The following is a 23,156-nucleotide window of genomic DNA, read 5'->3' as shown; positions in this document are numbered from 1 at the left end:
ATTTTATTTCAGATTATAGTCCTCAGGGAGCATCTATAATAATAAAAGCGTATATGCTAATTAGACTGGACGTCCTTCCGGGCGAAGCTGGGGCTGCAAGGGAAGCCTGGGTCCTGGGTGCCGGAGGGAAGCCGGTGCTGGCAGCTGGGGGAAGGAAGGCCTACTCTTGCATGAATTTTGTGCATCGGCCTCCAGTACAGTAAATATTCCCCCATGTCCTTGTTGACCAACAGTTTGTCCAAGTGGCAGGACTAGTCCCTCCTCAGACTGAAAGCTCAGGCTCACAAGTGGGAGCCGCCCCGGGGTCTGCGCTGCATTAGCTGTCGCCTCTGCAGTCGCTGCGGGCCTCCCAGAGGATGCCCGTTAGCCAGTCTGCTCCACTCCCATTGGCTGGTGCACAGCTTCCCTACTGCATCGGAAGGCGAAGGCCTCACCTCCAGGCTGACCAGTGAGAGCTTAAGCTCCACGGACAAATCCGTTCATCTTCCTCACTGCTCACTGGCTCTCAGGGCTCGGGCCCGATGCTGTTTGGCTTTGTGATAGACCAGCTTATGGAAGACCCTTTTCACGTCGCCTTAGTGACTTCAGTCCAGATAGTGTAAAGTGAGGCTGCCAGTGGATTGCCCAAGACCCAGCTCCTGTGACCCAGCTCCACCCCTGGCTACACACACAAGCCAGGAACAGCCACTCGTTTTGAACCCGATAGCCCCAAGAGCTGTGGGTAGGTGAGAGCTTGGAAACTGGTGGCCTCAAGCCAGATGTCGTTTGCAGATATATTTGTTTGGCTCATCTAGGGTTACTTTCTTTATTTTTTTGAGAATTGAAAAGACTTCATGTGAGAATTCAGAGTTTGAGCTTCTCTTAACCATGGAGGAGCCTAGTCTGCACTGGCTTTGGGCAGGCAGGTGGGCACTGCCGTGTCCCTCAGTCCACGCCTCGGGGTGGCCGTCCACATGGCTTGTCTGCACCCCCCGGCTCTTGCCTTTGTGGTTTCTGAGTCTCTCTCTGATGTCTCCTCCAGCTCAACACCTTCCATCACCTGTGCTAATGTCAACTCATTCCAGTCACTGTAAACTCACGGATCTCTAGACACAGACACGATATTTTACGTGCCCCCACCTCCCCTTTATGATAACGTGCTGAAAGCAGAAGACAGTTTCAGTCCGTCTGGTCCTTTTTCTGATGTGGGCGAAGTCTCTCCATTTGTGGATTTTCTTTTCCGAGTCTAACCAAGTGCAGACAAGCTCACACTTGACTTTGGTATGTGGTTTTAAAAATTACCACCTTCAATTTTTTTATAGTAACATAATATCTAGACAAATTGCTTTTCATTCAGGCCATGCCCCAAACACAGATGTGCCATTATTGCACGTGTGGTTTGACTTTCATTTAGATGAATGTCTTGGGTTGGCAGTGAAATGGCTATCAGCTCTAGGCTAGTATTGATAGGGATGTCGCTGGCGTAAGTTTAAAAGGTAGTTGCCCCTTTTGTGACATTGTGCCCCTTAAGAGCTAGACTTTAAACCCGTGATTAGTAGCACTGTTAGTTGGCAGCAATGCCAGTGAACTGATGGCTGAGATGAAAACGTTGGCCTCGCTGGCTTCCGCAGGACGGCATGTGCTGTGGCCGGAGCAGGGTGCGCTGTGCAGGAAGGACCCGACGGGACCACATCTCTGTGGCTTCTGTTCCCGTGGATTAATTAACCTCCTCTGGGGGAGGGTGTGCTCTGAGGAGCTCACCTGACCACACACTTCCCAGCTTGTTGCGTGTCTGCCTCTGTGGGTACAGCTGGGAGTGCGGGGGAGAGCGATGTGACTCTGAATGATTGTGACGGTGCCATCATTTCGAGAAGGCCGGACACGTGTGGCTTTCCTGCCTTTGGTTAGCACCAGCCACACATTTCTGTGCCCGTGGCTCCTCTCTCCTGTGTGACTTGGTCACTCCGGTATGTATTCATTGGTAGGAGGAGCGCCGCTTTGTGATTACGATCTTACAGTGTTCACTTTCTCGGGTGCCTTCAGCTCTGACTAGACACGTGAGCGATTTCCACTCTGAAGTTGTGCAGACAGAATTTCTCAGCCTCTGAATATAACTGTTGACTTAGGGCTGGATAGTTGATTGTTGTTAAGGGCTGTTCTGCTCATTGTGGGATGTTAGCACCCTTGCCTTCCATCCTCAGTGCCATAGCCGCCTTCCCTTCCTTGCAGTTGTGACAACTCAAACTTACTCCAGACATTGCTTATGTCCTCCCTGAGTGAGAACCAGCGCTTTTAGACAACAAAGGGTCAGCCCTCCACCCCATCTTTTTCTTTGCTATTGCTTGATGGTGTTTGATGCATTAGAAAGACATTGATTAAAATGCGCCCTTTAATTTTTTTATGTTTTTTTTTAGGTAGGTATGTTTTAAAATTTTTTTCTTTATTGATTAAGGTTATTACATATGTGTCCTTATCCTCCCATTGCTCCCCTATCCCCCCACTCATGCCCTCACCCCCCTGGTGTCTGGGTCCATTGGTTAGACTTATATGCATGCATACAAGTCCTTTGGTTGATCTCTCCCCCTTTAAAACAGCCCTGGCCTTGATAGGGTACAAAGCATGTAGACCAGCACACTTGAATGTAGGCAGCAGGCTGGCTTACTTTAGAATTTCTTTCATGTTGCTAAGTGACTAAATGGTATTGATTAAAATTCATTTTAGTTTAGCCAAGCTCAGATGATTTGAGATTTTCACAGGGACTTGTTTATGGATGCAAGTGGCAGGAGGTACAGCTATAAAGATCGGTGTCAGTAAGGTTATTTAAAATAATGTGTGCGATAAGGCAATCATTATTTTGTTTGGGGGTGGAGTAGAAGATTCCTGAATTTTGGGTGTGTTGAAATTTTGATTCAGCTGTTTTGTTTTTTTTCTTTCTTTCTTTTCCTCTCCCTTTACCAGAAACCTGAGTTACAACAAACTTTCCGAGATTGATCCTGCAGGTTTTGAGGACTTGCCAAATCTACAGGAAGTGTGAGTGTTTTCCCCAAACCTCTCGGGGGTTGGAGGGATGGAGAGCTCCTCGGGAAAACCCTCTCCTGCACGGGTCTGAGCTTCTGAGAAGGAGCGTCGTGGTAAGGTTGTGGGAGGCAGGTGTACTGCTCCCCCAGTGCTCCCTCGCTGCAGCCATCTCTTCCTCCTAGGCTGTCAGTGATGGTGTCAGAGGCCCGTAGGTACGGTTTCCTGGAAATCACAGAACATGTGGGTCTAGGGGAGGCCCCTCCCTTGTGGGAAGCCCTGGGGCCAGCTGGGTTAGCACACCTGGCTGGTACTTCCCCACAGTTCCCAGGAAACAAAGGACAGAAGAGTGGACAGTAGAGGCTTACCTTTTCTGTCTCCTCCAGACAGAGCTGGGCATGCTGCCCGCGGGGCTCAGGCCGCTACCTCTTGCAGTGTCCTTTAAAGCAAGCCACAGTATTTTTTCTTCTTTATAATGTAAAGAATTCTGCTTTAAAAATGGGTGTTAGGATTATTAGGAATTTTAGTTCCACAGGGACTTTAGGACACTTTCACATAAATCATGCATGCCCACTGCAGAAAATTGGAAGCTGTAGAAATATGTGAAGACTGATGAATTAAAGTCACCAGTATTCTTACCCAGACATAACCATGGTGAGCACTTAGTGAAAACATGCACCCCTGCACATGGAAGTTTGGAATCAGGCTGTAGACACAGCAGTCATGGCAGCACCCAGCTATACCTTTGGTGATGCTATCCTCACACGGACACTATGATGATATAAATAATTTCTTTACAACAATTTCCCCCACTTTACAGAAGAGCTAAGTACACTGGGAGAAGCTAAGTACACTTGTGCAGTGTTACATGGTTGGTATACCTGAGAGCTGAACTCAAATCCATTTGATTCCAAATGTTCTGCATTTAACCCTACAGTGGCACCACCTACCGTAAATTCCCATGTCCCTCACTAACCCGCAGCATTCAACTGAAGGTTTTCCAGACAGAAAATCCAGTGTTTGACAGCTTGCATCATTGCATCTTTCTACACCATCTTCTCATTCTAGGCCCAAGCATTTCCTCCTCCTCCTCCAGACCCACGCTGGCCTCCAAGTTCAGCCTCTCTCCTCCCCTGCAGGTGGCTCTTCCCTCCCCTGAGGTCCCAGTGCATTTGTAGGCATTTGTAAGCAGGACGGCAGGTGAGACCGCCCCTCCTGTGCTCCCTCGGGGCTGTGCCTCCTCCCCTGCCTCTGCTGACACTCGGGAAGGTGGGCCGTGCTGGTCACTGTGCTGAGCACTACACTCCTCACGGTCACTCATACTTTCTCCAGACACCTCTGGGCAGCACCACCTTCCCGCGTGTGGGAGTCGTAAAGGCAGGGTTGCATCATATGGATGCAATACGGTAGAGCGGGAGAAACACCCTTCGTGGGAGCAGACAGACCTGGGTTGAGGCCTGGTCCTGTCCCTCAGCGGACTGTGCCCTGGACAAGACACAGTGCCTCAGCGCCTCCTTTTGCCCTTCCGCAGTGTGGACATAGCTGCGCATTATTGCAGTTGTTACTGCTAATTGGACATGACATCCACGGCCTTGCACGTGGGAAGGACTCACTGAAAGTTATTTCTCTTCTGCTTCCTTCTAATCCCATAGCCACTCAAGCTGGGTGCATTGTTACAAACAAACCCTTGAGGGCCCATAGGTTGAACTGGGACCACCTCCGTCCCTGGTGTCACCCTGGGGTGGGTGAGACAAATTCCCCAGTGCCCAGAGCGGTGTAACTTCCCACGGAGGGCTAATGCCTGGTGGGGGCAGAAAGAGGCTGTCGGGAGTGAGGCGGGGGGAAGGATATTGAAGAAAAAAATCGGCTGCTTCTAAGTGGACTGGCTCAGGGTTTCCCAGGAGCTGTCAGCTCTTCCAGCCCTGCGAGCCCTCGAGTGGAAACCTCGGGGAGGGGACGCTGGCTGGCGCTGCAGGCGGTGGTGTCTTAGCGGTGGTTTTATTTTGGAGGCCGGGACCACAGAACACCGCGGCCGGGTTGAGAGAAGCGAGCCTGCTGGAGGCCCCTGGGGGCCATGAGGACATTTGTGCAGCTGCTGCGGGCCCCACGGCTTCCCCGCCCACAGCTCAGAGGAAAGCCCACCAGGAGGGCCTCCGCCAGGGTCGCGGTGGCCCGGCTCCTCTGTTAATAAGGGGCTATTTATACCGTCCCCTAAAACTGCGCTGGGATCACATTACTGCCACCTCCCGAGAAGGCTGCATGCGGGTGCTGCCTGGCTTTCCCGGCCCTTGACCTGCTAGTAAAATGTTCCCGTGGGCCCCGCCTGCAGGTGTTTGCTCCCCAGTGTGTGGGCGCTGAAGGGAGGGCTGGAATAATGAGGGTGTCATTTTGAGGCACTGCTTTTTGGCTGTGAACCACCGCCACCTAGTAAGCATTTACTCTGTGTCTGGCTCTGTCCTAAGGTGTTAGGTGTAATTATTTCGGCTGGATCCTGCCCAAAACCTATGCAGTTGGTAAAACCCCCTCCTAATAATCCTGCTGCTCTCACAGTGGCTGGGCCCCTGCCTGAAGGCAGGGTGATCCTGCAGCTCCTGCCTCGGTGGCGGGACTTTCATGGGCCCAGCAGGTGACGTGCCGGCCCAGAGCCCGCACAGGGAGCGCCCGCCTGACGGGAGCTTCACAGTGAGGTTTCACGGTGCTGACGCGTCTTTCTGGCCCTGTGGTGCACAAACTGCATGCCATACAGTCTTGCCAGTTATAGTAAGTATGCGTATTCTCAAGGGCCTAAAAGCACTAATAATGATGGCTATTGATTAAGTGACCCTGATCCCCAAACCTATGCTCCTACCTATTATTTATGACTTTGAAGAAATAAGACTAACCCAAGTCCCAACTCCCTGCCCAATTTTGACTATTATTAATTGCAGCTCTCTTTGTGTTTGGAAACAACTGAAGTGTCTGAATAGCGGAATGGCTAAATAAATTATGGGTCATCCATGCTGCTCCTGCCAGCAGAGGAGTGCTCTGCAGCATGTTAAAGGAGTGATGGAGGTTTTAAGATCCATGACTGAGGGAGAAACTGGGTCAGAACCGCCTCTGTGAGACACGAGCATCTGTGCACAAGAAAAGCATGTGCTCCTGGTGGTGGGCAGCGGAGCTTCCGAGAGGCACACCAGAGGACCAACGTGCAAGGGAGCTTTATTTTTAACTGTGTATTCCTGGCATTCCCTTTTGAAAGGGGTGGAAAATTTTATTGTGTGCTTCTGTCAGCTATTCAGTAAATAAATAAATTAATTAATTAAACAGAAAACAAGAAAAGCTCCCAAGCTCTAGAACCCAAACTGTTCCTTGGGTGTTTTTTATTGTTGGTTGCAGTCTAGTTTGATTGGGTGATAAGGTGCTCTAGGTGGCTCTTCCCCAAGCACTGGACTAGTAAGAACTCCTTTAACCACGTCAAGCAAAGGGCCGTTCTGGACACAGCTGAGGAGCTGAAGGCTGGAACTAGGAAAGGCCCACGTGTTGGTGCTGCCCGGGGCCGGGCGGCCCCTGCTACCCATTTGCCTAGTCACACTCTCCCAGCTCAGGGTGGGCCACGGTGCTGAGTCATGGTCCGGGATCATTAGGAAAAGATTCCGTTATAGAAGCCAGACATTGTAGGGGATTGTTAGGGCCTGGATGGCAGCGGATTGGAGGGTGGGGGTAAAGGGCAGAAGACCACAGTTCTAGAGTTCAGAAGATTTTGTTAAACAGTCTTCAATCTCTGCAGTCTCCTTCCTGGCAGAGACCGTGCGGGCCTCCCCAGGGCCCTTTCCCGGCGGGCCTGACGGGGCTATTTTTGACCAGTCTCTATTTCAGTCTGGCAAGCGGGTCGTGTCACAGAGCCAGTTTGGCCTCCACTGCCTTCTGCGGATAGTATTCTTGTTTCAACAGGGAACAGGGCGGACAAAGAAAGCCCCACTGGGGAGCTGACAGACGTACATTTAGCTAGAGGTTCTTTTTCAGAGACGTGATCGAGAGGGAAGCTGGCCACCACCTGTCCTTCTAAATCAGGCAGCCTTGTAGATGAGAGCTGGGAGTCCTGCTCCGCCTGTTGGCTCTGGGCTGCCCCCCCCCCCCCGCCCCACCCAGATGCCCTGTTTATCTTTAGTACTGCACCTGTGCACTCCGCTTCCAGCAGTTTTGTCAAGACTCGAACTTTTATCATGATGTCCCTTTTCCTTGTTCACTTATGTCTATGAACTTGGGTGGAGCAGCTGATTGTGTGCAGGAGGCTGCCCGAGACCAGGCTCGGTCAGCAGAAGTTCCTCTGCAGGGAAGTCCACCCTGTTTGGTTCAGGTTTAAAGTCAAGTCAGACCCTGAGCTGAAACAACTACCATGTCCGCTAAGGGAGTAGGAGCTCTCAGCTCGCTGGCCTTTTCGCTGTTGGTCTCCTCCGATTTGAAACTGCACTTGGGTTCAGCTCCTGTCTATGACCCTGGGGTAGTGACTTGAACTGAAACCCGAGCTGGAGAACTTACCTATGAGGCAGGACTAGTAATAGAACCTGGTACCTCACTCAGGGTTGTGATGATGAAGTTACCTGATGCATGTGGAGTGGTTGCTCTAGTTATAAAGAAATAGAGGGTGATGCTTAGGAATCTAGAGTTTGGGGTTAGATTCTCAGGGCCACTGGCACTTACTGCTCATGCCCATCCTCAAATTATTTATTATCTCAGTGTTTCAGTGTCCTCATTGGAACAATAAAAATGTCCCTGGGAACTACCCTCTAGGGGTCTAAAGATGAGTTAATGCATTGGCGAGCTCTCAGAGCTATGTCTGGCACATAGTAAGCCCTCAATAAGTTGGCTGCTGCTATTAAATTGCTATTATCACCATCATCTGTGTCTTAGAATAAATTCTAAGAGAAGTGAAGAGTTCTTAAGCAGGCTTGCTCTGACAAGATCTGAGGGTCTCCTTTAGTAATAAGTGCATTGATGGTACTATAACATTTATTAGTAGATTCAGATGATGGAGACTGTTCAGTATCCCTATACCAAGATGTGAAATGGAGGAGAGAAAGGGGAAGCAGAAACCATTTGATTTAGAGGAGTCAGATAAGAAACTGTTAAAGTGATGGGTTGTCCACTTCAGCACACAGACAAGGGCCCTTTAATTGGAGAAAGGATTTTCCACATGATACGGATCTGCTTTCTCTCTCCCACCCAGATGCTTCAGTCGTGAAGCTATTGAAACAGACATGCTGTGTCCCATGGCCCAGTAACTGCCAGGCTTCCTCTCTAACTGGCTTTGGCACCGAAGAAAGCCAATAGGACAGTTCAAGGCCTTTTTCTTCCTTTTTTTTTCTTCTATTCATTTCTATACAAGATGGCACACAGTCAGATTATTCCATTCAAGCAAATGCTAGCTGTATACTTGTCTAACTACAGCTGGATTTTAGTGCCCTCGTCTTCAAACAGTGACAAGATGGACTATAATATAGGACAAACTCCCTTAAAAAAATGAGACTAAGATAACCCAGCTTTACCCCCCTTGATTCTGCATCTCAGATACAATTTCTTTTCAGCCTGTCACTGGCAGGAAGCCTGACCACTGGGCTTTGGCTTTCTCAAGGATTTTGGGCTCACTTCACAAGTGTGATTTTGGATGCTCTTCCCAGATTTGGAAATACATGTCCATGTAAGGAGGCCAGATTGCAGCCTCTGGGGGCAGCCTGGGTGAGCTGTGTTTTGGTTTGCAGGCTTCCCCTTCCATTGAAAGATGTGAACTCTGGAAATACAGATTTAGATGTTCCAGCAGAAAAGGGAGGTTGGGAAGAGAGCAGCTCTGGTCTGTGGAGAATTTTCAAAATGTCCGCATGTACATATGTGTCTATGCATGTACTCCTGGGAAATGTCCGTGTGCACAGATGTGTGTTTGTACTCCTGGGAAATGTCCGTGTGCACAGATGTGTGTTTGTGTATGTACTCCTGGGAAATGTGTCTGTATGTATGTACTGGGAAATGTCTATGTGCACAGATATGTCAGTGTGTACATACTCCTGGGAAATGTGTCTGTATATATGTACTCCTGGGAAATGTCCGCATGCACAGATGTGTCAGTGTGTACATACTCCTGGGAAATGTGTCTGTGTGTAAGTACTCCTGGGAAATGTCCGCATGCACAGATGTGTCAGTGTGTACATACTCCTGGGAAATGTGTCTGTGTGTATGTACTCCTGGGAAATGTCCGCATGCACAGATATGTCAGTGTGTACGTACTCCTGGGAAATGTGTCTGTGTGTAAGTACTCCTGGGAAATGTCCGCATGCACAGATGTGTCAGTGTGTACATACTCCTGGGAAATGTGTCTGTGTGTAAGTACTCCTGGGAAATGTCCGCATGCACAGATGTGTCAGTGTGTACATACTCCTGGGAAATGTGTATGTATGTATGTACTCCTGGGAAATGTCCGCATGCACAGATATGTCAGTGTGTACATACTCCTGGGAAATGTGTCTGTGTGTAAGTACTCCTGGGAAATGTCCGCATGCACAGATGTGTCAGTGTGTACATACCCCTGGGAAATGTGTCTGTGTGTATGTACTCCTGGGAAATGTCCGCATGCACAGATGTGTCAGTGTGTACATACTCCCGGGAAATGTGTCTGTGTGTAAGTACTCCTGGGAAATGTCCGCATGCACAGATGTGTCAGTGTGTACATACTCCTGGGAAATGTGTCTGTGTGTATGTACTCCTGGGAAATGTCCGCATGCACAGATGTGTCAGTGTGTACATACCCCTGGGAAATGTGTATGTATGTAAGTACTCCTGGGAATGTGCTTGGAGGCTTCATCAGAGTTCAGAGAAGCTGGGATCGTAACTAGATGAGAGTCTCCAAGCCCAGCACCCTCATTATTGCACAGATGAGGCATCAGAATCATGCCCATGTCCAAGCCGCTGCGAACTTCACACGCGTGTGTCTCTGGCTCTGGGTCTCAGTGTGTTGCCCTCGCCAGAGGGCAAAGCAGCAGTTCGCAGACAACCGTGTCCCAGATCTGTGAAAGCACCCAAGAGGGGGTGCTCTTTCCTCCTCAGACCCTCCCTGACTGTCCCGGTCCACAAGGATCATGGTCCCTGGTGGTCGTGGGCACCTCTCTCTGTAGCATGCATCTGGCCCGAGTCACTATTTCTTTCTGCTGGTCTTGATTTCTGAGTTAGATTGGCAGCTCCTAGAATAAAAGAGACACCCCTGAGTGTTACTTCTAAACCGTGGACGTGATAGGTAGTATTTGTGACCTCACGGACTTCTCTCCCTCTAAGAACTCGCTTTAAAATTTTTCATCTAATATTCAGAATTTCCATGGCTAACTGAGCACTGTTTTCTGATTTCCCTTGTTAGTACATGATTTGAAACTACTAATTTGAACAATATAAGTGATTATTTTTGTGTGTGTTGTTACAGGTATCTCAATAACAACGAGTTGACAGCCATACCGTCTCTAGGTGCTGCTTCATCGCACATCGTGTCTCTCTTTCTGTAAGTGGTGCATTGGGGCTGGCTGGGTGGTAAGGCTGTGGTGTTAGCCAGCTGACACTTGGTGGTGGGACAGTGCACTTGCTGGTAAAGAACAGCTTTTCTTCTTGGAGCCCTGATGATCATGACAAATGCCTTGCTTGCTGTTTGGGGATTTATAAGAATTAAAACCCGAGTTTTACCTCATCTCTAATTTGGGGAGAAATTAGTCTCTTTAATGCCCAGAGGGACATGGCATTAAACTTTTTGGTCCTAGAGGTGAAGCCCCTGTTGGGTGAGTACACTGGTTAGAGGAAGCTCTGTGGATCACATACTGCAGCTCATCTTGGTGCAGTGCACTGGGAACGTGGCTCAGCTCACCTTTATGGCTTCAGAAAAGAAAGTACCCAGACCCCGAATCAACAGAAAAGTAAGGAATTAGCTGTTGTCAGTGTGGGAGAGCAGGCAGCCTGCCGATTATTGTAGACAGCACACTGGGAATGAACCGCTCCAAAGGGACCTGAAGGAGGAGGGAAGGAAGGAGGCCCTGGGGCTGCTGTTGGAGCAGCTGAGACCTCTGCTCCCCTTCAGCAGTCAGGGGGTGGGGCTGGTTTTGAACACACCCAGAAATCTTTCCAGATAAACCCCACATGACCCAACAACCTTCTTCACCAGATCACGGGCAGGTTCTGCAGCAGCACCTCGCTCTGCAGGATGCGTTTCCTGTTTCCTTCTAGCCCTGCATGTTTTTATTTGATTTTGATTTTGCTGGCGTTGTAATTCATTTGCTCACCTGTATGTGTCTTCACACCGAGGCGCGGCAGATTGAGCAGGGACTTGGCAGGAAGGCACCCTCGCGCGATGCGGGTGTAGCGTGCACATCTCTGGCTTCTGCTGGCAGCCGGCCCTGTGTTCAGGAGGTGCCCCATCCTTGCGTAACACTGCGTTGGGCTTAACTCTTTCAAGACCCTGGGGTTGTGGAACAGGGTTAGAGTTTTGCCCCAGCTCTGTGTCCCGGACAACGTCATCTCTTTGAACCTCGTTTACGGAATGTGTCCTTGATCTGTTTTACACACCGGGCACATGAGGCCAGGTCTGAGGAGAACACCTGGCATTGTGAACAACACATAGTAGGTCTGACAGATGGCGGCTGCTGCTTCTGGCTGGTGGCTAGTTGTCACATGGCCCCGTGTCTGGCAGGAACTCACCTTTGGGCCACAGGATGTGTGGGCCAGTCCTGTTCCTGGAAAGGGCTGGAGTGAAGGCTGTGGCCCTTTGCCCCTGACAAAGGTCTGACTTTTCTTTTTGTCCCATTTAGCCTGTGTGCCCAGCGTCTGGAAGGCATTTCATTGCTGGCTGAAATGAAATGAGTTTCTCCTACCTGTGGCTCTTCTGTTCATAGAGCAGAGAGTGGAAGATGCTGCTTACAGTATGGTTTCTCTCCCTGGCTGATATGGCACAGCTGGTTGAGCATCATTCCATGTACTAAAAGGTCACTGGTTTGATTTCGGTTAGAGCACATGCTGGGGTTGTGGGCTTGATCCCCAGTAGGGGGTGTGCAAGAGGCAGCTGATGAATGTTTCTAACATCAGTGTTTCTCTCTCTCCCTGTCCTTGTCTCTCTTAAAAAAAATGTATGGTTTCTGGACCAACAGTGTCATCAGTGCCAAGCTCCTTAGAAACCCAGAGCCTCAGGCCTCATCCCAGCCCTACTGGGTCAGAAGCCACTTTGACAAGGTCCCCTGGTCTTTTGCCCACTCATTCAAGGTCAGAAGCACTGCCTCCACTCCCCTGCTCCTGACTTGGTGGGAAGCCAGGGCCACAGGGAACACCTTTGTGCTACCAACAGGAAACAGGCTCCCTGAGTTCCCAAAAGTTGCAAAACTGAGCGGTGGAACTGAGACTGCCCTCCAGTGCCTGTTCTGCCCCCATGCACTGGGCGCAGGAGTGTGGTGGCAGGTGACTCTGAACCACCTCGGGCCAGAGACGGGCAGGACCCTCCCACTCCCAGCCGGGCCTGTGCATCACGCCTTGCTCGGCCGACTGAAAGTACATTTCTGTTTCTTGGCCCAAGTGCCCGGAGCAGTGGGGCTGGTTGGCCTTGTTCCTGCTATTCCATTAGACGGCGTTAAAATATGTAAAGGGGGGTGCGTGAGGAGAGTCTCTGGTTTTGATTGAGTTTGGAAAATGCAGGTTAGCGTTGGCAGCCACCTCCCTGGCCCGAAGCTGTTGTCCATCGGACTGGACCAGTGATTTCTCCGAAACTGCAGAATTGGAGGGTCTCTACCCGCTTTTCTCTTGAGGGTCTTGTGTCCCCTGCTCTTGGACCGGGTGCCTGGATGTTGTCCTGCAAAGTTAGGTTAGCCGCATGGCGCCTGGGGAGCAGGATCATCCGTAGTTTTGCTGGTGGGCGTTCCTTTCGCCCTGACGCGGGAAGGCGAAGCGCTGGGCATCTCCGGCCACATGGTGACTCCAGCCGTAGGCTTCGAAGACCATGTTTTACTGACGTGTCTGGTTTTTCAGAACCGTAGAAGCAAAAGGTGTTACGTGTTCAACAGTCATTTAGTCTGCACTTCTGTGCCTCTGCATGGGGCCCAGGGGCCGTCAAAGGGTGACTTGGAGGGGATTCAGCGCCATCCCATTTGGGCAGCCCCGGTACATCTGAAAATGTGTGGGTCAGTGAGCTCAGTCAGCGTTCGCACTGACAGTCCTTAATCTCCAGATTCTCATTCCTGTCTCCTCTCCCCGTGGTGGGCAGGCAGAAGGTGAGAATAGTAATAACCTTGTACAAAGGGACTAGATGGTCGAGGCCATCACAGTCAGAGGGACCAGGACAACGTATTAGGACAGGTGTACAGCTGACCCTTAAACTGCAGGCCCACTCATATGTAGATTCTTTTCAGTGAGCAGTCAGCCCTCCATATCTGCGCGTTTTCCATCTATGGGTTCAACCAACTGCAGATCAAAGACAATACTTCTGGTCTGCAGTTGGGGAGAATGTGGAAGGCTGACTCAGCATTGATCTCTGATTTCATATCAGGGACTTGAGCACCTTTGGGTTTTGGTGTCTGTGGGGAGTCCTGGAACCAGTTCTCGTGGATCCCTAGGGGACTGTAGCTCTACGTGGATTTTCAGCTGCACGGTGGCGGGGTTTGGCGCTCCCTAACCCCTGCGTTGTTCAAGGGTCGACAGGCAGGTGCATTGGGGAAAAGGGTGGACTGGGCACATACCCAGCTCTGCTTCCGATGATGTGACCTGGGACAAACAGCTTTTGTCTCGTTTGCTGAATGAAGGATGAAACACAGTTTTCAAATTTCTTCTGTGACTTGGAAACAGAGTCAGGCAGTAATGTCACAAAAGCAATACTCCGGAGCTGCTGATTGTAGCCGCCTTCGCTGCTTCCTGTGTTTGGCTCCAACACCTGTCAGGACCTTAGCCTGTGGGAGTCTGCTCTTCACTCTGTGCTCAGTGTCCTGTCCCCGAGTCTGAGTGCTCTGCTCCCTGCTCCTGCTCTGCTCCTGGCACCAGGGTCCTCTTCGCCGGGTCAGAGTCGGGAGGGCCTCGTGGGAATAGGGTGTGTTTTGCCTCTGGCTTTACTCTCAGGGCTTCAAGTCATTTTTACACTCTCTGGGGGAAATGGAGTCCTTCAGTAAAATTTCAGGTGGTTACTACGTTCTGATTAAAGGAATCTAATGCAGTTAAAGTGTTTGTCACAGAGCAGATTTATTTCCTGTGTTCTGAGGACAATCCGAAGCTATTTGTCCTTAAGGACAGAAAAGCACTGAACTCAAGGACAGCTTTTCATAGGATTGGGTTGGAGTAGGGAGATAGTTCTCAGAAAAAGCAACAGGCTTTTGTTAAATGGGGGCAGAATCTGCCATTAAATTTTCACATTTGAGAGTTGTTTTTTAATTTGAAGTCCAGGAAACTCAAGTTACGATTCCCAAGGCAACAGACATTTTGTGTGATGCATGACTGACATTTCCGGGGAAGGAAAGTGTCCGCTTTTCCTGTGGCGTTGCTGCGCGTGCATCGTTGAGAAGATGGTCACAGTGGAGAGGGTTGGTTTTCAGTCCTGGGAGTCAGAAGCTGCTGAGACGGGACTTCAGCCTGCACGCAGCAGCTCTTGGTCCCCACATGGCGCTGGAGCGTTTTTCCATGCGGCACTTGGCCGCGTCCGTGAACTTGCAGGTGCTGGTGTGTTTCAGGCCTGTCTTCACCGTGGCCTGTTCACTGTCTCAGACCAACTAGGGATCTAGCCAGAGACTCTTTGCACACAAATACTTGTAACTTTGCAATAGTACTATTAAAATTCCGCAGGTTTATGTTGTATATGAAAGCACATCAAAATACCTCTTCTAATCTTGAGCGGGAAAATTGAAAACCATTTTTTATTGAGATAAAACATAACATAAAACACCATTTTAAACATTTTAAAGTGCATAGTTCAATGACTTTTAGTAATTCTCCAGGTTGTGCAACCATCACTGCTATCTAATTCCAGAATGTTGTCATCGCCCCAAAACCAAGCCCATGCGCTGTGAGCAATCACTCCCCCCCCCCCCCCCAGTCCCCTGGAAACCACTAACCAGAAACTATTTTTTTTAAAGGGAAGTATTTTTCTCTTGTGTTAGCAAATAGACCTGGAAGACTTAGAATATGCATAATTTAAATAAAAGTATCAGAGGTAGATTTGACCACACAGTTATATGTTTTCTTGTGACCTCTTAGCTGAAGAAAAACTGATTAAATAAAAGTGATGGAATATCTAACATCTCGTTATTGTAACTTCTGGAGAGTAGAGTCTAGAAGGAATGAAACCTGGTGTCCTGTCTGTGACCCCACTCGGAGCTGCGGGTGGGGTTGACGGGGCTGGAGGCCGTGAAGGATGGAGGCTCTTCCTGGCTGGCTCTGCTGGGAAGTAAAATCAATACAACCCTTAACTCCCCTTGGGCCTCGCAAGACTCTGAAAAAGTGCGGCCAAATCAGTCTTCTTTACAGCTCATTAATACGAAGATCAATTCACATCAAAGCGTAATTAAAGAGCGGGCACCGAGGACTCGCCGCCACTGCTCACCGGCCCTCCCCCCAAGTACGAGAGCGAGGGGGGACCCAGAATCAAATGCCAAAAACTAGGATTGGCTCAGGACCCGGCTGAGGCCTTTAGTAATCAGGAGTAAGCGCAGGTGGAATTACACAGAGCAATAAAGAGTTGCTGGGCATCCCTGAAACTGCATGAGTGTGTGTGCGTGTGTGTGTGTGTGGGGGGGGGGGGGGGCGTGTAGGGCAGATGCAGTCTCCCCGAGGAGCTGGGGTGAGGCCTCTTGTCTGTCTCTTCACTAAGCTCCCCTTACAACTTGCTCTGTGTTATCTCTCCTGGAGGAATGTCATCATTTGCAGACAAAATAGAGAATTGAAATGTTTTTTACACACAATGTTTATTCCCAGAAGTATGAAATAATGTGTCCAAAAATGGTGAGTGTGATCTTGGATGGTGAAGCTCTTTGCAAATGGAAACATAGCTGCACCCATGGGGCCTGTAGGTGTGTGTACACGGTGAGCTGGACAGAGCAGCTCTCCCCCAGGGGACAGGGGACTCGTTTTTCCTGGGGGCAGTTTGCTGGACCAGCCACTAATCATCAGTGCAGTTGTGGACAGAGTCATTTTGGTGGTAGACAGTGTGGAAATGGGCAGCCCTCACCCCATTCTGCTTTAGAGGCGTCTTCAGCTCAGAAGCCAGGTTAGCCTGTGTTTGAGTGTGGCTCTCAGAGCCCTCGCTGGGCCCTTGGTGCCTTATCGTCTCTGGGACATTGAACGCACGCGCGTCAGGAGTGTGGCGCTCACAGTGACTGGCACATTCAGGAAGAAGTTGAACAAAGTTGTGTTTCAGAAGCCCAAGTCACGTTCACGGAATGCCCTTGTTCCTTGAGCGCCCGTACCCTGTCCGCCCCCAGACACCGACGGGCAGCGTGGCCGTGTGAGCCGGCAGCACATCAGCGAGCAGATGGGAGTGGGATGCGGCTGCTCTCCCGGTCTTCACTGCTGTGCTTGCTTTGGCCTCGTTTGCCCAGATTTTTGTTGGTTTGAACAGATTCTTTCCTCTGGATAAAACATGCCACCCATTCTCTTGCGAGACCGTGGCTTCGTCACCTGTGTGGTTCTCACACTGAGCCACCCATCAAAAGCAACTGGAAGTCTTGCTGGGACACAGATGGTTGGGCCCAACCCCAGTTTCAAAACTGGGGTGCAACTGGAGAATTTTCTTTGTCCACAAGTTCCCAGGCGATGCTGCTGCTGCTGATTTGGGCACCCCCCCTCCCCCTCGCCTTGAGAACCAGTGTCTGGGCTCATGTCGGGCTGGGGCCAAGGCTCATGTGTCAAGTTCTTACCAAGCCGGTGAGTGTTGGGGGACAGTAAATTATGTGGCCAGATTTGCAGTGTCACTGGTGTGGCAATAGGCATTTGTTTGGGCCGGTGGGGCTCACGGGTGGGTGGTGGGCAGTGAGTGTGTGAAGGAACAGATGTGGCTGTGGCTGTGAGGCTCAGGGTTGTTATAAACTTGTCTCTGCTTAATTTGCTCTTTATTGGTGATCATGACATCTCCCCCACAGTCCCTCACCAGCTCTTATGGAGGAGGGAGCCGTGGGGAGCAGCCTCCCGGCAGGAGGCCTGCTGTTATCTGGGGGTATTAGTGGCTCTCCCCTTACCTTCCTCCTGCAGATCAGTCCCTTTATCAGATACATCTTGGTCTCGCCTAAGACTTGAATGGTCCCACTCTGTTCCGGGTGGGAGTTCAAAGGAGTGGCCGAAAGGTGCGCAGCTCTCGCGTCCTGTGCCGGAGTTAAAATTCAGGGCCACACCTGCCCCAACCTTCACTATTTAAGACACCCCCCCCTCGACCCCCTGCACCCCCCCAGCCTTCTGCCCCTGGGATGCTGACGTCCTGCTCTTAGAGGGTGAAGGGATGAAGGGAAAGGGGCTGAAGCCCAGGTGTTCATGGTGGGGACCGGGCTCTGCAGCACTGAGGCTGTGGGAGGTTTTCCAGCTTGTCCTGTGAAGCCACGTGAACAGACATGCCTGGGACTGGAGTCCCTGCCCTCAAGGAACTCGTCTAGAGAAAAGCCAGTAGGCGGCCTCGGTAGGCAGGCACCAGAGGAAGAGGGGCAGGCGGCCTCGGTAGGCAGGCACCAGAGGAAGAGGGGCAGGCGGCCTCGGTAGGCAGGCACCAGAGGAAGAGGGGCAGGCGGCCTCGGTAGGCAGGCACCAGAGGAAGAGGGGCAGGCGGGCCTTGGTAGGCAGGCACCAGAGGAAGAGGGGCAGGCGGCCTCGGTAGGCAGGCACCAGAGGAAGAGGGGCAGGCGGCCTTGGTAGGCAGGCACCAGAGAAAGGAGCAGGCGGCCTCGGTAGGCAGGCACCAGAGGAAGAGGGGCAGGCGGCCTCGGTAGGCAGGCACCAGAGGAAGGGGCAGGCGGCCTCGGTAGGCAGGCACCAGAGAAAGGGGCAGGCGGCCTCGGTAGGCAGGCACCAGAGGAAGGGGCAGGCGGCCTCGGTAGGCAGGCACGGGTGGGGAGTGGTGTCCGAGGGGCGCTCACCACTGTCAGGGGGAGTGAGGCGGGAGGTTCTCAGCTGCAGTGCCTTTCAGCTGAGTCTCCTTCCCAGACCTCTTTTCAAGACCCGCTTGGCCGCAAGCTGGGTGCTGGAGGGCTCCTGTGCGGGTGCTGAGGGAACACGCTGCTTCACCTTCAGCTCAGCACCCTCCACCCGGTCTCTCCCTTCTCAGGGAGCAGCACCCCTGGCTCCTCGCACTGCAGCCTCACCCAATGCTGGGCACCACCATGCGCCTCAAAGTAGAACATGGGACACGCAGTTTACCAAGTGAGCGGCTCTCTCAGGCCCTCCGCAGGGTTCAGGGTGCAGCCTGCCTCTGCCGTTTGGTGAGGTGCTCGCCTCTGGGCCGCTGCTGCGAGCGGGCCAAGGTACACAGTCCTGACTTGTCATTTCCTCCCCTTTTCTTTCCCGTCTCCCTTCTTGGAGAGTGGGGGTGGTGAGTCGGCCGAGGAGCAGCACATCTGCAAGTCATTGCTGCGAAAGTGAGGCGCACACCAGCTGAGGGCCAGGGAGCCGAGGGGGAGGGCGGGGGAAGAGGAGGTTGGCGTGGAGGTCAGGGCCTCTTTTGGAACTTGTAGTTCAGGTTCTGTTGCTGAGAGTTGGTTTTTGTCGTGTGTTTGGTTCCCCCACCTAATTTTTTTGGTGACCGTGTAAACTTTAAATAGAATCCAGATCCAGTGGGAATAGGATGCTGGTGAACCCCGCGTGGTCTGGTCTGGGAGGGCGGTGCCTCCGTGCAGCAGGATGGGGGCAGGCAGAGCTGCTGCTCAGTGCACAGTCCCTGTGAAAGGAGCTGGCCCTGCCCCATCAGCAGTCTCCTTCCCACTGGGACCACTTCCTCCCTCCCCGCCTACTTCCTGCAGGTGGCTTCTCTAATCCACTTACCTCTGGGGAAGCCTCCTGAGCGTGTGCACCTAATCCGAAAATGGCTGGCTTGACTTTGACCCGCACGGTGACCTTGGAAGAAGGCAGGGCCTGTTAAGTCTGCTCACACCTGGGAGCCATTTTCAGCTTTTATAGCCCAAGTGGAAGAAATGTGTTTGCGTTTATGCTGGGCCTTCCTCCTGTCATTGTTGGCCATCGGAGGGAGTATTAGATTCACCCTGCTTGTTCAAAGGCAAGGGTTTTCAAGGATAGAATAGTCTACTCTGTGTACTAAGTCAAGTCATAGAAAATTGCCCCTTTTTTTGTAGTTCAAAAAGGGTCAAAACATTGGTAGTCTCATATGGTTCGGTCTTTTGCTCTGAAAAATTGCGGTGGTCAGCTTGTGTGATAGATACACTGACGTGACAGGCATTGGTCCACGTGCCTCCCCGGGCCTCACTGTATCACCTCTGCAATCCCAGGAGAGACAGGTCTGTCGTTGAACACCTTTTACACAAGAGGCACCTGAGGCACAGAGAGGGCAAGAAACTTGCTGGCGGTCACACAGGAAGTGGCAGAGGTGAGTCTGGATCTCATTTCTCTGAATACTTGGAAGAATATGGTCTGGGAGTCTAGGAGGGTCTTGTTATTTCAAGTGATGAATATCAAATTGTGTTGTGGGGGTGGGAGCCTCAGGATTGTGGCCAAAAGGCTGCAGGTTGCCCTGGGCAGGGCTGAGAGGCCTAAAGGCAGCACGTGTCTCTTAAAGTTGTATGCAGCTCTGTAGGGTTGGCCTCTCGGGAACCTGCTGTGGGCGGCCTCGGTAGGGTTTCCATGAACTGATGCAGAGTGGCAGGAGGTCCTGGAGCCCCTGAGCCCTGAGCTGAGGGTTGACTGGCTGCTCCCCTCGCTCCGAATCTCACCCCCTAAGTTATTCTGAGCCGATCGTGACTGTCTCTCCAGGCACAGTGAGGAAGGTTGTCTTGCTGCGGTCTCTGCAGAGCCCAGACGGTTCGACGGTGCCCTCAGCTTTCACATGGCTACGTGCCCTGGAGACCCCGCTTCACGGGGAATTTCTCCACGTTTCCTCACTTCCTGATGTCACCCAAAGAGCTGGGGTGAAGGTGCCAATTTGTGGGCTCTTTTTTCTTCCCAACTTCTTTAACCAGTAGGGTGGCAGGGGTGTGGGACACTCTGCTCCCACTGTCTCCGTTCACCTGGCTCCTTGGAGAGTCTCTGGGGCTAAGGAATGTCCTGTGATTGGCGGGCTGCTGTGAAATTAGTTTGTGAAGAACAAGGAGCTGTAGGAAAAAGTAAGTACAAAGGAGTCTTCGCCTTACTCATTTCTACGTCATTGGTTGTATAGGGAGGGGGCGGTTCTGCAGAGTGGCTAAGAGAAGGTTCTGGATCAGACGGATCTGGGGTTGGGCTCTGCCTTCATCGCCCTTGCTGAACGCTCTTACTTGCCGATGACAGCAGACTGAGGGTTCGCTAAGTACTCTGCGCCCTCACTACAGTGTTGGTGTCTAATTAACGTGCTCCAAGCGCTAGACACTTTATTTTATCCCTGACGACTCCCGTCCCAGCACCTTCGGGGGTGGCGGGCTGGCCCTGCCGTGGCTGCTGTGTCCTGAGGGGTTTGGTGTCTCCACATGGAAGCAAGAGGCTATTGACCTCCCCTGGACATGGCCCTTCCCTGCAGACACCCCTATGGCTGGTGTGTGAGCCAGGGGAAGTTGCTAGGTGATCCCGGGGGTATGTGCACAACTCATGTTGTGGGAGCTTTGCCCAGAGCAGCGGGGTTCATTTCTCCCCTCTTTTCTCATCACCTCTACCTGGGGTAGGTGCAGCAGCAGCAAAACACCGAGCAAGTGGCTCTCATCCTTGGCTGCATCATAGAGTGACCTGGGGGTTTAAAAAACCTAGATGCCCAGGCAAATCCCATGCCAATTAGATCAAATCGGGGGGCAGGGGGGCTTTTGCAGGAGGGGCACTGGGCACCGGTCATTTCAGTGTGTAGCCAACAGTTGTATTGAGCCACAGTTGGGTGATTGCAGGTGCGAAGTGTTGTCCTCCAGTTCTTCCCTTTCCTTTCATACCTGTCACTCAGCGACCTGGCTCACCCCCTCTTCTCTCCACTGGAGGGAAGTAAACACTGAAGCTGGTCTTCTCAGCCCTGATGGGTCTGAGGGCCGCTGTAGAGGTGGTAGCTGCCTCATTCACCACTGATTTAATTGGAAGACCCCGTGAAGTTAGCCACTTAAAATGCTAGGACATCTGTAATACTATCAGCAATAAAAAGTATATATATTAAAATTTTTTTAAATCTCAAGGAGTACTGTAAAAAAATACAAGGAAACTGCTTTTGCCTTCATGGTGTTTGGTCTGATAGGACACAACCACCTCATTGGGCGATCATAGACGTGACTGTGGGTTTGTCGTCCAATCCGGGTCTTTTCTTCCCCCTGAAAGTCAGGCCCAGCTCCCCCACGCACAGTCAGTCTCCTGGGAACCAGAGAAGTCCCATCACAGTGAAACGACACAGTGAAATGACAGGCAAAACTAACTTCAGGCTCTTTAAAAAGCTTTTAAAAAAACAACTCCAAACGTGAGGTTTAGCTCTTTGAAAAAAAGAGAGTATATGTAAATATATGCTGTGGAGAGTGAAAGTCCCCTCTAATCTCACCCAAAAGTTGCATTGTAATATAGCAAAAGTCTAGTGCTAACATCGATTTAGGTAATATTGTGAGGTTTATGTTTGGAATTAGACCTTAGATGAGTCACAAAGAGTAACTAGCATTTTGGAAATGAGTAATAAAAATGCCTTTGGAAAAAAAATGCCTTTGAATGTTTTAGAATGTGACTTCTCGAAATTCAATGTGTTCTTTTTATAAGTGGAAGCACAGTGCTTACCAGCATCCATGCTGACGTTCTGCCTGGTAACTGTTGCTTGGTTCTGGCATCAGTGAGGCCGCCCTTGCCGACAGCAGGTGATAAGCCCTTTCACCACGTGGGGCTCCTTGTGGGTCAGGCTGGCCGTCCCCTGCTCCATCCTCTAGTGTTAACAAGAGCCCTGACTTGGTGATTCTCCGGCAATTACGAGGTTCCGAGGAAGAGTCTGATGCCTGTCTTCACTTCCCCTGGTCCATGAAATAAAGCTCTAGCTCCTGAGAGGTCCGGTCTGTTGTCCAGGGAAACAGATCCAGGAAACAGGGCTGCTGTACACCGGACATCATCGGGTCCATTTCCCAGATGAGGTCACGGCTCCTGCCTCGTGGCCTCGTGGGTCCCCGCTGGGAAGGCGGGAGCCTGCCTGCCTCTCACATGGCCGCTCCCTGGTGGGGTTTTAGCAGAGAATCGTGCTCCATCCTTTGCCCATGTCAAGCTGGCTGTTGGTGTGTGTAGGGGTGACTCACCGTTCTCCTCTCAGGACATCGCCCCACAAGTGCATCTACTTGTTGATCCCAGAATGTGGGTGGCTCTGAAGGGAGGAGGTGGTGCCGGGAGTGGGAGGAACCCCTGCTCCCCAGTGCGCGTGGCCTCCCCTCTCCGCACAGCAGTGTCCAGAGCGGAGCCAGGTCCGCCTCTCAGCTTCCGCCTGACACACACCCAGCGTCGGACTCTCTCCATCGCCTCTCCTGTCGCTTCTGTCTCAGCGGGAAGGACAGGGCTGGTGCCCTTCGGCCACACTTAACCAGGGTCGAGAATACCCCGGGCCCTGCCCCTCCTGTGGACCGGCAGGGCCGGGTGTTCCTTGTAACAAATTGTCCATCTCTGGCGGAGAACGCTGTTGTGGGGGACCCACTGGCTGTGAGCCCTGGGTTCCTGGTAGAGGCTTAGATGCTTGTGAGTTCTGTCTCGTGGGCCCGCTGCCCTGTGTGCACAGAGGTGAGAAGTTGGCTTACGTGACCTAAGAGTTAGCATCCTGGCAGCTCTTCTGGTTCATGACAGCCTGGGGCATGCACCCCCTCGCTAAAGGGTCCTCATGGCCTCCGCTCCGATGACGCCCCGGCTTGGCCCTGCTCTTCCTCCCCTGTGTCTCCTGGAAAACTCTGACGTCATTCCTCCACATCCAGCCCCCAGGGAAGTCCTGCCTCGTGTGGCCCCCAGCCAGTGCTTGGTGAGGAGGTGAGTGGAGGACTCCTCGGTGGCTTCCCAGCACCTGTGAGAGGAAGTCTCGGCCCTTTCAGAGGTGACTT

The 23,156-nt window shown here is 51.7% G+C and overlaps 1 protein-coding gene across 2 annotated transcripts in view; it reads left to right on the top strand.

Moving 5' to 3' along the window:
* LRIG1 (leucine rich repeats and immunoglobulin like domains 1) overlaps nucleotides 1-23,156 on the top strand; it is a 126,476-nt gene that overhangs the window by 32,928 nt on the left and 70,392 nt on the right. For both annotated transcript variants that reach the window (XM_054708185.1, XM_054708184.1), the window contains exons 2-3: nucleotides 2,938-3,009; nucleotides 10,436-10,510. In XM_054708185.1, coding sequence (XP_054564160.1) covers nucleotides 2,938-3,009; nucleotides 10,436-10,510 — 147 coding nt within the window. The remainder of the gene's footprint in view (nucleotides 1-2,937; nucleotides 3,010-10,435; nucleotides 10,511-23,156) is intronic.

The sequence above is a fragment of the Eptesicus fuscus genome, chromosome 18 (assembly GCF_027574615.1).
Source record: "Eptesicus fuscus isolate TK198812 chromosome 18, DD_ASM_mEF_20220401, whole genome shotgun sequence".
NCBI classification, from domain to species: domain Eukaryota; kingdom Metazoa; phylum Chordata; class Mammalia; order Chiroptera; family Vespertilionidae; genus Eptesicus; species Eptesicus fuscus.
This window is presented reverse-complemented; position numbering and strand designations above follow the sequence as displayed.